At 52.7% G+C, this 12,464-nt stretch overlaps 1 protein-coding gene across 1 annotated transcript; it reads right to left on the reverse strand.

Annotated features, from left to right (window-relative positions):
- Positions 1-1,016: 1,016 nt before the first annotated feature.
- LOC100272609 (uncharacterized) lies at positions 1,017-2,450 on the reverse strand. The gene has a single exon (NM_001147072.1). The coding sequence runs from the start codon at positions 2,119-2,121 to the stop codon at positions 1,402-1,404; it is 720 nt and encodes a 239-aa protein (NP_001140544.1). The 5' UTR covers positions 2,122-2,450; the 3' UTR covers positions 1,017-1,401.
- Positions 2,451-12,464: the final 10,014 nt, after the last annotated feature.

Raw genomic sequence — 12,464 nt, forward strand, 5'->3', positions numbered from 1 at the left:
CAGCCGAGGATCTCTAACCATACGACATATGTAGCACTTAACCCTTGCATATGTCAACCGTTCCCACACATCCTCCACAACGTGAATCGGTTCTCGCTACCCGGGAGCACAGTACTCCTCCATCCAGCCTCCAGCTAGGAGGGTACACGCTACTCCCACCATCTCCCACGCCCAGTGCGCGGTTGTCTTTTCACGTATGGAATAGCCAGGTTCAAGCTTACCCTATCCCTTATCCAGGGCATGTGGCCAGTTAAGATAGTCCTTGATCATACAGGCCTACATACGCATCCAATCCTTAATTAACCTGGGTAGAACATCACTTGTTCCTAGCCCAAGTCCTGATTTAAGTACTTCCATCCTTAGGATTGTTTGTATTCCTTATGATGAAAAGAGCATTACAGGGAACTTTGTAGTAAGATCCCACCACGCTCACAATGAAAAATATTCTTGCAGGTAGAAGCCATCTATCCTCAGGATAACCCCTGAGCTAGGCCTTAATGCAAAAGACAACCTCTATCTACAAGATCAAAGCAGGGATAAGCATTTTTGTAAATCATATTTTGATACTTCATGAGAAGTATCTATAAAGGTATGGATATCAAGGTAGGCAATGCATCAAAGGGTTTTCAAGCAACTCCTATAAACCTAATGCACATTTCGCTAGACTTAAAGTGTGTAAAAATTATTTAAAAAACACAAGGAAGGGGTTGCATGCACCAGGGCTTGCCTGGAATAAACACTAGGTTAGTGTTGTTAGGTGACGTCCACTTGACGACCATCCTTTTGTCTTGGCATTTGTTCAGGCAGGTTCATCCATCAGCATTATTCTGCGGAGTAGCCCGTGCTTGGGTTGACTTGGGTTGTCTTCCGCATTACGCTATTAATTAACGTACCTGAATAAAATGCATTATGCATATGAATGCATATAGATAGGAATATCATAAACCATAGCGAGCCATTGACAGGCGCTCTATCTCTCTTGACTAGAGCACAATATCTAAACTTAGACTAGAGATAGAAATCATTGCATTAACTTCTAGAATTACTATTCTCAATTATTATACAACATAAATCCCACTAAATTAAATATTTCATTTATTCTGCATTATAGACCTAAGGTACACCATATTACGCATTTATTTCACACGATTACATTAGCGAAGGGGCTGAGGTATTTTAGCAAACATCTAACACGAACACGACGCATCTGCTAAACACAAGAATTATTACGACTAGCAAGTCAAGTTAATCCAATTCGATTAGCCGAATTAATAAATTGGCATACCAAGACCGAATGGATTCGATATCCGCGAGGGCGATGACAGTTTTCCAATTTAGACATTTGGTCGAGTCCCAAGAGAGCGCTTATAGGCCTCGCTTCTCTCAAACATCAGGGATTTCTCATCTAAAGTAAGTCCGACTCAAAGCCTGCGAGAGCGTCGATAGTCTCTGAATAAAATCTTCGATCGAGCACCTGGCGAGCATTGAACTGAGCTTCACTCTCTCTTCCATCCACAATTCTTGGAATCTCTCCATATTAACTAGAACTCCACATGGCGACAATTCTTGTTCTGGCCTTTCGCAGAGTACTTGGGTATCGACTAGGGGATTGCTTCTCCACATCTTCTTGGGATGCTTTTGTCGCCGCAAACACCAGTCGGAGACAACACATAGGGACTGGCAGCAAGACGAGACGATGAAATAACGACAACGGGTTGGGGCAGTGTTGAGGAGCTCGGCGTGATGGCGAATAGGAGTTCGACGGAGACGGAACCGATTGTCGAACCGGATTTGTGCAGATCGACGAAGTTGCTGCCCACGGCGGGGCAGAGAACGACGATGGCAGGGAGCGCGCACCACGCGCGGCTGGAGAAGCCAAGCGCCATGGTCAGGGGTGTGAGCAGGCACCTGAGCGCGCAGAGAAACAGGACAGGGGCGCGCGGCATGGGAGCAGAGCGCGCGCGCATAGACCGGCGGTGGGCGTGGTAGGGAGAACTGGAGGGAGCAGGGGATGGGCGCCGCCATGGGAGCTCGGCAGGAAGGGGATTCCGGCCATGGGTGGAGCCGAGCGGGAGCACGGAGAAGACGCTGAGAGGAGGGAGATGAAGGAGCTCTGGCCATGGAGATGGGCGGCTGAGCTGGGAGGGAGGCTGCGCGCGGACCGAACACTGGTGAATTCCTGCGCGTGGGGAAACGGCAAGCGCGATGGCCAGGGAGTTCGGTCGGACGAGCGCAGGGACCGAACACCGGCCATGGGAGGGATCTCGGGCGCCGAGCAGGGGGCTTCAGGGTGCGGCGCAGAGGACTTCGCGCGCGCAGAGGAGCTCAGAACTGGAGGGCGCGTGGCTGGAGATTGAGCAGGGAGGAGATGAGAGAAGCTCTCTCGGCCAGACGCCATAGCTGGGAGCTGGGGCGAGCGGCACGCAGGCACGGCCGAACAGGAAGCAGCGCGCAGAGGGAAAGAAGAAGACGCGCGCGTGAGGGGGATAAGAACGACGCGCAGGAGCTTGAGCGGCTTCAGGATAGGAACGTAGGATATTTTTCCTTTTTCAGATTTTTAATTTCTTTAACTAAAAAATCTCATATATTTATGATTCTGATATTTAAATTTGAGAGATATTTAAAAGGTCGAACCAAAATAAGTTCGACAAAATATTTGAGAAGAATTTGATGTGATGACTAATCTGGAGTCAGATGAATTCGTATTTGTTATTTACACTTAAAGATTTAGATCGAGACGAGATACACACAAATCGAACCAAACAAGATTTGATCTGGTTTAAAATCAGATAAACATACGTCTAACATCTGAATACCTAGTTCCACAGCCAGAATAATTTATCAGTGAATCGATGCACAATTTTTGGATCCTCGTACGTGATTTCACGATTGACGAGTGTGAGCCGAGTTGTTTAATAATTGGTTACATCCGAAGATTTGGATCCGGGCGAGAACAACAGACCGAAATAAACTGATTTCGGCACTGATAATTTGTTCTACGTGATTCGACCGAAATTAGTCGAAACCAGATCCGTAATGTATACGCGATTTCGTTGCCAAAACAGCGTGCTGAAGGATAAATTGGATCATATCCTCGCGCACGATTTCACTCAAACGACGCGCGATCCAATTTATGTTGCACTGAATATTTTAATCGTCGAATTCTAATTAATTTATTTGGGACATAGATTGCAACGGTGGATCGAGCTTCCAAATTCGTATTCGCGCGAGCGATGAGTTTTAAATAATCACCGAACGCCCCAATTCTCGGAACGATTATGTTTCGAACATCCCGAAAATTTAGGAAGAGTCCGGATAATTAAAAATACAAAACGATGTCTCGCTCACGACAAACGGAATAGATGCGATATTAAAATCGCGATAGGCGAAGATGTTTAAAAATTTAGCATCCGTTTTATCCACTGATATTACGTGCTTAAATCCATACTCGTTGTCGAGCAGAATATAAACACCAGGGGTGTTACAGCCCTCCCCCCTTAAAAGAATCTCGTCCCGAGATTCGGAGTGAAAGACTTCTAAGGGTAGAGAAGTATGTAACCCATGTCCATATCAGCGATAACCCTAAGATAGTCCGGAGCGAAGGCGAGTGCCTCAGGATGTGGTTTCTCTAGTGGACATAACATGTATCGCCTTAGGCTAATTTAGAAATGTCCACCAATAGAGACGATGTCTGCCAGAGGAACACATAAGGTTCCATATGTGTAGTTTGCTTTTTCTGATGACACTGTACTATCTGAGTCTGTTGAGCGAGCGGTAAATACTCGATTTTACCCAAACAGAATCAGATGCACCATCTTGGGTAAAAACAAAGAAAGAGGTTTACCAACAAGTGGTCACGATAAGTTCATAGCACACGAGACGGGTGTGAATGTCAAACAACATCACAGTTACCTCGTTCTAGTTAGAGAATCCGAGTCCAAGAAAAATAATATAGACTTGAAAAATCACCAGCGGAGGGGTCTGTAGATGCGGACTTTGCAACTAGTCTGTTTTAGAAAGCACTAACCATGGCTCAACTTGATCACACATGCTGGAAAAGCACACGCGAGGCGATCGAGGCATGACTAGAGCGATGATTAGGCGGTTATCGGCCGACTTAATCTTGATACTTGTAAGTACTTTCTTTAAGATGGGTTGAACCAAAGTGAGTTTAGATAACTCGACCAATCGATCTCTAAACTCAACCTTTGTTCACAAAGCAGTTACAAGTTAGTAAAACCAACTTGTTGAACTACTTTTGACAATGAGCAGGTCCTCTCAGTACCATCGGTAAGCCAAGGGTTGAGAGTTCACTTTTGTATGCACTTGAGTAAAAATCCATTTGGTCAGGTTGTTCATCCGTTTCTTCTATACGAGATGAATTGACTTGGTTAGGAAATACATGGATTAAATGAAAGAGCGAATGAACAAACTCCTGCATCACAACAGCAGGGAAAATCAATTTCTATTGAGAGCTAATCAGTTGTTTTCCAACACTAAAAAGCTCCAAGGCTTCACCTTTACACCAAGGACGTAAAGGGAACTTGTATGAGTAGTCACTACCAAAGTCAAGGGAAAAGAGACCACACAAGAAAGTGGTATCCCTTTTTATCCAACAGAAATGATAGATGTTGCTTGATCACTTGACAAACAACATAGAAATTGTTTCAAGGGAAAAGTTTACGGAAGATCACACATTAGTGTAGTTCCACAATGGATCATGACTAGAGACTTTGATACCGGCATGCGCCAAGCAGCAAAATCCTGTGTGCGCATTCACAGGAGGCTCTCAGTTTCGCCGCGGTACCATAAGTCCTTAACCATGACACCATTACAAAACTAGCACCAATAATGAATCTCACGTGGTAAGAACAATTTGTGCAGAGATAACATATCGATATAGTCTCATAATGGATCATGACTACCAATTGTGATACCAGCGCATGCCAAGTAGCGCAACCATGTGCTGATCACCCACAGGAGGCCCTCGGTTTCAGCGTGGTGCCATCGGTTTTAGTCATAACACAATTACCAGATGTAACCAATAAGAACTCTCGCACCACAGAACCGGATTGAGCAAGGGTGACAATATACAAAGAGATACTCCACCTGTAAGAATGGTTACAAGTAGAGAGCCAAATAGATTATGGCCCGATGAATGAACAAGACATGGCCATAGCCTAAGTTGGATGACGAAGAGAGTACGATGGGAGACTGTTGCTTTAGCCCAAGAATATTTCTACGCCCATTATAGAGATCACGAGGACAAGGATTAGTATCTGATTAGATACGGAGGGAAAACAATCACAAGATTAAGTTGGTATGCCTTCGATAGATATGAGGAAACCAAAGGCATCAAGTTCAAGGAAAAGATTAGGTAGTCCTTTCCTAAGTTAGGTTGATAAAATAACGACATGATCCTTAAGAAGCGGCAAAGCTGGATAAGGGACATCAGCTTGCACCAACCATAAAAGGACACGGTTTTGGAAGGAGATATAACTCAAGATTCTCGTTTGAAGCCCAGGTACACTTTATGTCCAACAAATAAATTATCTAAGCACTTATTTGTATGGGCTTGGTCATGGAGTGAAAATAGAAAATTCAACTTTGGGTCATGGTTCACCAACTAAGAACATGGCCTAATTTTCGGTTTAAGCAAACAAACTACCAACCTTCTATCAGCACATCAAGTACCAGAGCAAACACATATATAACACCTAAATAGGTTACCTAAAGAACGGAGGACAACTATTTCATCAAAGTTCACAATACAGTATTACACCACATTATCTACAGTCATTGGTTATTGGAATAAAGACGAGAGAAGCATTTTGGGTGCATAGGTGACAAACACGATGCAACAATCAGGATGCATGCTCGTCTTATTCGTCCTCACTGAGTTTGCCAACATAATGTGGCGATAGCGTTCTATCTCGGTGGCATACTTATGACTCTCACGGTATTTTGCTAGTAGTCAGCTACACATACGTTTTTGAGGTTAGTGTACCTGCAAAAAAATTCATCACATCCCATTTTCCTAATGATGCAATTCACACATGACAGTTTATCACAGTTTATACTCCATATATTGCTATATGGAGGCCAGCTCATCATTAAGCGTCGAGCCACGCATAGGCGTCATTGCCACACTTTAACGATAGGGCAACTCATTATGGTAACTCACCTTCTTACCTGAGCATAGGTGCGTCGTTACAAGTACATTACACTTCTCAGTATTCCCATGTCTGTATACCCATACACATCCATGGGGTACTGAATTCCCGGAAAAGTAATTACTCCATATCATAGCCTTCATATATACATATGTATAACATGTATATAATCAAGCGCTACAATTAAGCACTTCCCTAGACCGACGTTTGTTCGGTCATGCTCTCACATCTCACCTTACCTTTAGCGTCGATCCATTCAGAACATAATGGCCTCAAAAATAACAATACACATGTATGCAATACCCCCGGTTGTGGGTTAGTGGTTTTGAACTAAGCCACCTGATAGTCCTTAACTTAGGGCTTAATAGAGGATGTCGCTAGCATTATAGTTTTTCAAAACTGTTTTTCAAAGCCAAACAATGTGTTTAGTTGAAAATAGGTTTTGTAAAACCAAAACTTTTGTTTTGAAAATACGTATGTGACTGTATAAACTTCATCCTGCTCTGACACCAGCTGTGGCAGAACCTCCCAAGTTATTGGGCCCACATGCACCTGCCCTTGTCTCAAAGACCTCAGACGGCTATGCATGTGCACCAGATAACTTAACAGGATCTGTCCGAGTACCCCAAGGACCTCGGATAAACCACTTACAACCAAAACCGCGGGATTAAGTAAACACAAATCACACACTAACAATTTTGCAGCAGAAATCTTATTACCAAATTTTACAAGTTACATCAAGTTTTACAATGTACATGATCGGAGTGATTACAAGGTGATTCAAAGAAATAACTTTGAATTTGTCGGGGACCATAATTAGGGGTACCCTCAAGACGCCTAATTCTCAGCTGGTAACCCCCATCAGCATAAAGCTGCAGAGGCCTGATGGGTGCGATTAAGTCAGGGATCAGTCCATACGAGCGACTCGATCACGCCTCGCCCGAGCCTAGCCTCGGGCAAGGGCAGCCGACCCCGAGGGATTTCCGTCTCGCCCGAGGCCCCCCTTTAACGACGGACACATCTCCGGCTCGCCCGAGGCCTTGCCTTCGCTAAGAAGCAACCCTGACTAAATCGCCGCGCCGACCGACCGAGTCGCAGGAGCATTTAACGCAAAGTTAGCCTGACACCTTTATCCTGATGCGCGCCCCCCGGCAGAGCCGAAGTGACCGCCGTCACTTCGCCGCTCCACTGACCGGTCTGACAGAAGGACAGCGCCGCCTGCGCCACTCTGACTGCAGTGCCACTTGACAGAGTGAGACTGACAGGCAGTCAGGCCCTGCCAAAGGCGCCATAGGAAACTCCGCTCTGCCCGACCCAGGGCTCGGACTCGGGCTAAGCCCCGGAAGACGGCGAACTCCGCTCCGCCCGACCCAGGGCTCGGACTCGGGCTAGGCCCCGGAAGACGGCGAACTCCGCTTCGCCCGACCCAGGGCTCGGACTCGGGCTAGGCCCCGGAAGACGGCGAACTCCGCTCCGCCCGACCCAGGGCTCGGACTCGGGCTCAGCCCCAGAAGACGACGAACTCCGCTTCGCCCGACCCCAGGGCTCGGACTCCGCCCTGGCCTCTGCCGAACGACCTCCGCCTCGCCCGACCCAGGAGCTCGGGCTCGGCCTCGGCCATGGAAGACAGACTCGACCTCGGCTTCGGAGGAGCCTCCACGTCGCCCGACCTAGGGCACAGGCCCGCCACGTCAACAGGAAGCGCCATCATCACCCTACCCCGAGCCGACTCGGGCCGCAGAGAACAAGACCGGTGTCCCATCTGGCTAGCTCCGCCAGATAGGCAATGATGGCGCCCCGCTAGCCCTGTGACGACGGCGGCTCTCAGCTCCCTTACGGAAGCAGGGGGACGTCAGCAAGGACTCAACCGCTCCGACAGCTGTCCCTCCGCCAGGCTCCGTTGCTCCTCCGACAGCCACGACATCACACCAGTAGGGTGCCAAGATCTCTCCGGCTGCCACATTGGCATGTACTTAGGGCGCTAGCTCTCCCCCCGCTAGACACGTAGCACTCTGCTACACCCCCATTGTACACCTGGATCCTCTCCTTACGCCTATAAAAGGAAGGATCAGGGCCTTCTAAGAGAAGGTTGGCCGCGCGGGGACGAGGACGGGACATGCGCTCTCTTGGGGCCGCTCGCTTCCCTCACCCGCGTGGACGCTTGTAACCCCCTACTGCAAGCGCACCCGACCTGGGCGCGGGACGAACACGAAGGCCGCGGGATTTCCACCTCTCTCACGCCCGTCTTCGGCCACCTCGCTTCCCCCCTTCACGCTCGCCCACGCGCTCGACCCATCTGGGCTGGGGCACGCGGCACACTCACTCGTCGGCTTAGGGACCCCCCGGTCTCGAGACGCCGACAGTTGGCGCGCCAGGTAGGGGCCTGCTGCGTGCTGACGAAAAGCTTCCCGTCAAGCTCCAGATGGGCAGTCTCCAGCAACCTCTCCGGCCCGGGACGGTGCTCCATTTCGGGAGTCTTGAGTTCATGTCCTTCGACGGCAGCTACGACATGATACTCCTTCCACCGCCGCGTGACAACGACAATGGCGGCCGACAACCCGCCCGCCGGCGGCGGAATCGACGACATCTTCCCCGCGTGGTGGAAGAACAACATTCGAGCTCGCCCCGTCCTCTCCCCCGCCAACGGAGGAGGAGGCGGGGCAACCAAGGCCAAGCGGGAGGCCGCGCTTCGTCGGCTGTCGAGCGAATCGACGTCCCCAACGCCCCAACGGGGGGCGCGTCGGGCGTCGACCTCGCGTTTGAGACGAAGGCGAGCGCCGTCCCCCCGCGACACACCAATCCCGAGCAAGTGGACGACGCCAGCGCGCTCGCGGAGGGCTTGCAGGACGTCGCCCTCGTACCTAAGACGACGGTGCAATCGGTCCCCGACGTGACTATGTCGCTCCTCGTCGACCAAAAGGTACTGACTGATTCCCATCCTACGTCATTTCGACTCGGCCTCAACCCGCCTAGCGACCTCGCTTTGGCGGGCGCTCTCGTTGAGGCGAGTGCAACCCCTCTGGGGTTTCGTATGCGGTCGCCTTGGGACCGATTGACGGACGTCTCGACCTACGGGCCCTCTGGGTCCAAGGAAGATGACGATCCCAGCATCTGTTGGGATTTCTCTGGATTTGGCAACCCCAGTGCCATGCGGGACTTTATGACCGCATGTGACTACTGCCTCTCCGACCGTTCCGACGGTAGCCGCAACCTTGACGACGAGGACTGTGGCCCAAGCCGCGAATGTTTCCACGTCGAGCTAGGGGATCCCTCCGAAGGCAACCATCTCGGCATGCCGGAGGACGGTGATCTCCCTAGGCCGGTGCCTCGCGCTGACATCCCGCGGGAGCTAGCTGTGGTCCCCGTTCCGGCGGGGGGTCACGACCCACAGCTCGAGCAAGTCCGCGGGGCGCAGGCCAGGCTCGACGAGGGAGCAGAAGCGCTTGAGTCGATCCGCCGGGACGTCAGGCAGGTATGGGCGGGCCAACCCCCGGCCGGAGAAATACGTCACCTGCCCCAGGGTTTCCAGCACCGCGTCGCCAACGACGTCAGGGTCAGGCCGCCACCCGCATCCAGCGGGGTCGGTCAGAACCTGGCAGCCGCAGCGATGCTCCTCCGCGCGATGCCGGAGCCATCAACCACCGAGGGTCGGCGAATCCAGGGAGAGCTCAAGAATCTCCTGGAAGGCGCTGCGGCCCGACGAGCCGAGAGCTCTGCCTCCCGAAGGCAGGGATACCCCTCGGAACCTCACGCCGCGACTTCCCGATTCATGCGGGAAGCCTCGGTCTACACCGGGCGCACGCGCAACACCGCGCTTGCGGCCCCGGGCCACCTCGGCAACGAGCACCATCGTCGCGACCGTCGGGCCCACCTCGACGAAAGGGTGCGCCGAGGCTACCACCCCAGGCGTGGGGGACGCTACGACAGCGGGGAGGATCGGAGTCCCTCGCCCGAACCACCCGGTCCGCAGGCCTGCAGTCGGGCCATCCGACGGGCGCCGTTCCCGACCCGGTTCCGACCCCCGACTACTATCACAAAGTACTCGGGGGAAACGAGACCGAAACTGTGGCTCGCAGACTACCGCCTGGCCTGCCAAATGGGTGGAACGGACGACGACAACCTCATCATCCGCAACCTCCCCCTGTTCCTCTCCGACACTGCTCGCGCCTGGTTCGAGCACCTGCCTCCGGGGCAGATCTCCAACTGGGATGATTTGGTCCAAGCCTTCGCCGGCAATTTCCAGGGCACGTACGTGCGCCCCGGGAATTCCTGGGACCTCCGAAGCTGCCGGCAACAGCCGGGAGAGTCTCTTCGGGACTACATCCGGCGATTCTCGAAGCAGCGCACCGAGCTGCCCAACATCACCGACTCGGATGTCATCGGCGCGTTCCTTGCCGGCACCACCTGCCGCGACCTGGTGAGTAAGTTGGGTCGCAAGACCTCCACCAGGGCGAGCGAGCTGATGGACATCGCCACCAAGTTCGCCTCTGGCCAGGAGGCGGTCGAGGCTATCTTCCGAAAGGACAAGCAGCCCCAGGGCCGCCCATCGGAAGAGGCTCCCGAGGCGTCTACTCCGCGCGGCGCCAAGAAGAAAGGCAAGAAGAAGTCGCAAGCGAAACGTGACGCCGCCGACGCGGACCTTGTCGCCGCCGCCGAGTACAAGAACCCTCGGAAGCCCCCCGGAGGTGCTAACCTCTTCAACAAGATGCTCAAGGAGCCGTGCCCCTACCATCAGGGGCCCGTCAAGCACACCCTTGAGGAGTGCGTCATGCTTCGGCGCCACTTCCACAGGACCGGGCCACCCGCGGAGGGTGGCAGGGCCCACGACGACGACAAAAAGGAAGATCACCAAGCAGGAAAGTTCCCCGAGGTCCGCGACTGCTTCATGATCTACGGTGGGCATGCGGCGAATGCCTCGGCTCGGCATCGCAAGCAAGAGCGCCGGGAGGTCTGCTCAGTGAAGGTGGCGGCGCCAGTCTACCTAGACTGGTCCGACAAGCCCATCACCTTCGACCAAGCTGACCACCCCGACCACGTGCCGAGCCCGGGGAAATACCCGCTCGTCGTCGACCCCATCGTCGGTGACGTCAGGCTCACCAAGGTCCTGATGGACGGGGGCAGCTGCCTCAACATCATCTACGCCGAGACCCTCAGGCTCCTGCGCGTCGATCTGTCCTCTGTCCGAGCAGGCGCTGCGCCCTTCCACGGGATCATTCCTGGGAAGCGCGTCCAGCCCCTCGGACGACTCGACCTTCCCGTCTGCTTCGGAACACCCTCCAACTTCCGAAGGGAGACTTTGACGTTCGAGGTGGTTGGGTTCCGAGGAACCTACCACGCGGTACTGGGGAGGCCATGCTACGCGAAGTTCATGGCTGTCCCCAACTACACCTACCTGAAGCTCAAGATGCCGGGCCCCAACGGGGTCATCACCGTCGGCCCCACGTACAAACACGCGTTCGAATGCGACGTGGAGTGCGTGGAGTACGCCGAGGCCCTCGCCGAGTCCGAGGCCCTCATCGCCGACCTGGAGAACCTCTCCAAAGAGGTGCCAGACGTGAAGCGTCATGCCGGCAACTTCGAGCCAGCGGAGACGGTTAAGGCCGTCCCTCTCGACCCCAGTGGCGACACCTCCAAGCAGATCCGGATCGGTTCCGGGCTTGACCCCAAATAGGAAGCAGTGCTCGTCAACTTTCTCCGCGCAAACGCCGACGTCTTTGCGTGGAGTCCCTCGGACATGCCCGGCATACCGAGGGATGTCGCCGAGCACTCGCTGGATATTCGGGCTGGAGCCCGACCCGTCAGGCAGCCTCTGCGTCGATTCGACGAGGAGAAGCGCAGAGTGATAGGCGAGGAGATCCACAAGCTAATGGCAGCAGGGTTCATCAAAGAGGTATTCCATCCCGAATGGCTTGCCAACCCTGTGCTTGTGAGAAAGAAAGGGGGGAAATGGCGGATGTGTGTGGACTACACTGGTCTCAACAAAGCATGTCCGAAGGTTCCCTACCCTCTACCTCGCATCGATCAAATCGTGGATTCCACTGCTGGGTGTGAAACCCTGTCCTTCCTCGATGTCTACTCAGGGTATCACCAAATTCGGATGAAAGAGTCCGACCAGCTCGCGACTTCTTTCATCACGCCCTTCGGCATGTACTGCTATGTCACCATGCCGTTCGGTTTGAGGAATGCGGGCGCGACGTACCAGCGGTGCATGAACCATGTGTTCGGCGAACACATCGGTCGCATAGTCGAGGCCTACATCGATGACATCGTAGTCAAGACAAGAAAGGCTTC

The sequence above is a fragment of the Zea mays genome, chromosome 10 (genome assembly GCF_902167145.1).
Source record: "Zea mays cultivar B73 chromosome 10, Zm-B73-REFERENCE-NAM-5.0, whole genome shotgun sequence".
NCBI classification, from domain to species: domain Eukaryota; kingdom Viridiplantae; phylum Streptophyta; class Magnoliopsida; order Poales; family Poaceae; genus Zea; species Zea mays.

Coding starts and splice junctions, on each gene's coding strand:
- LOC100272609 (NM_001147072.1), bottom strand. CDS start 2,121: ATGGCCAGAGCTCCTTCATCTCCCTCCTCTCAGCGTCTTCTCCGTGCT.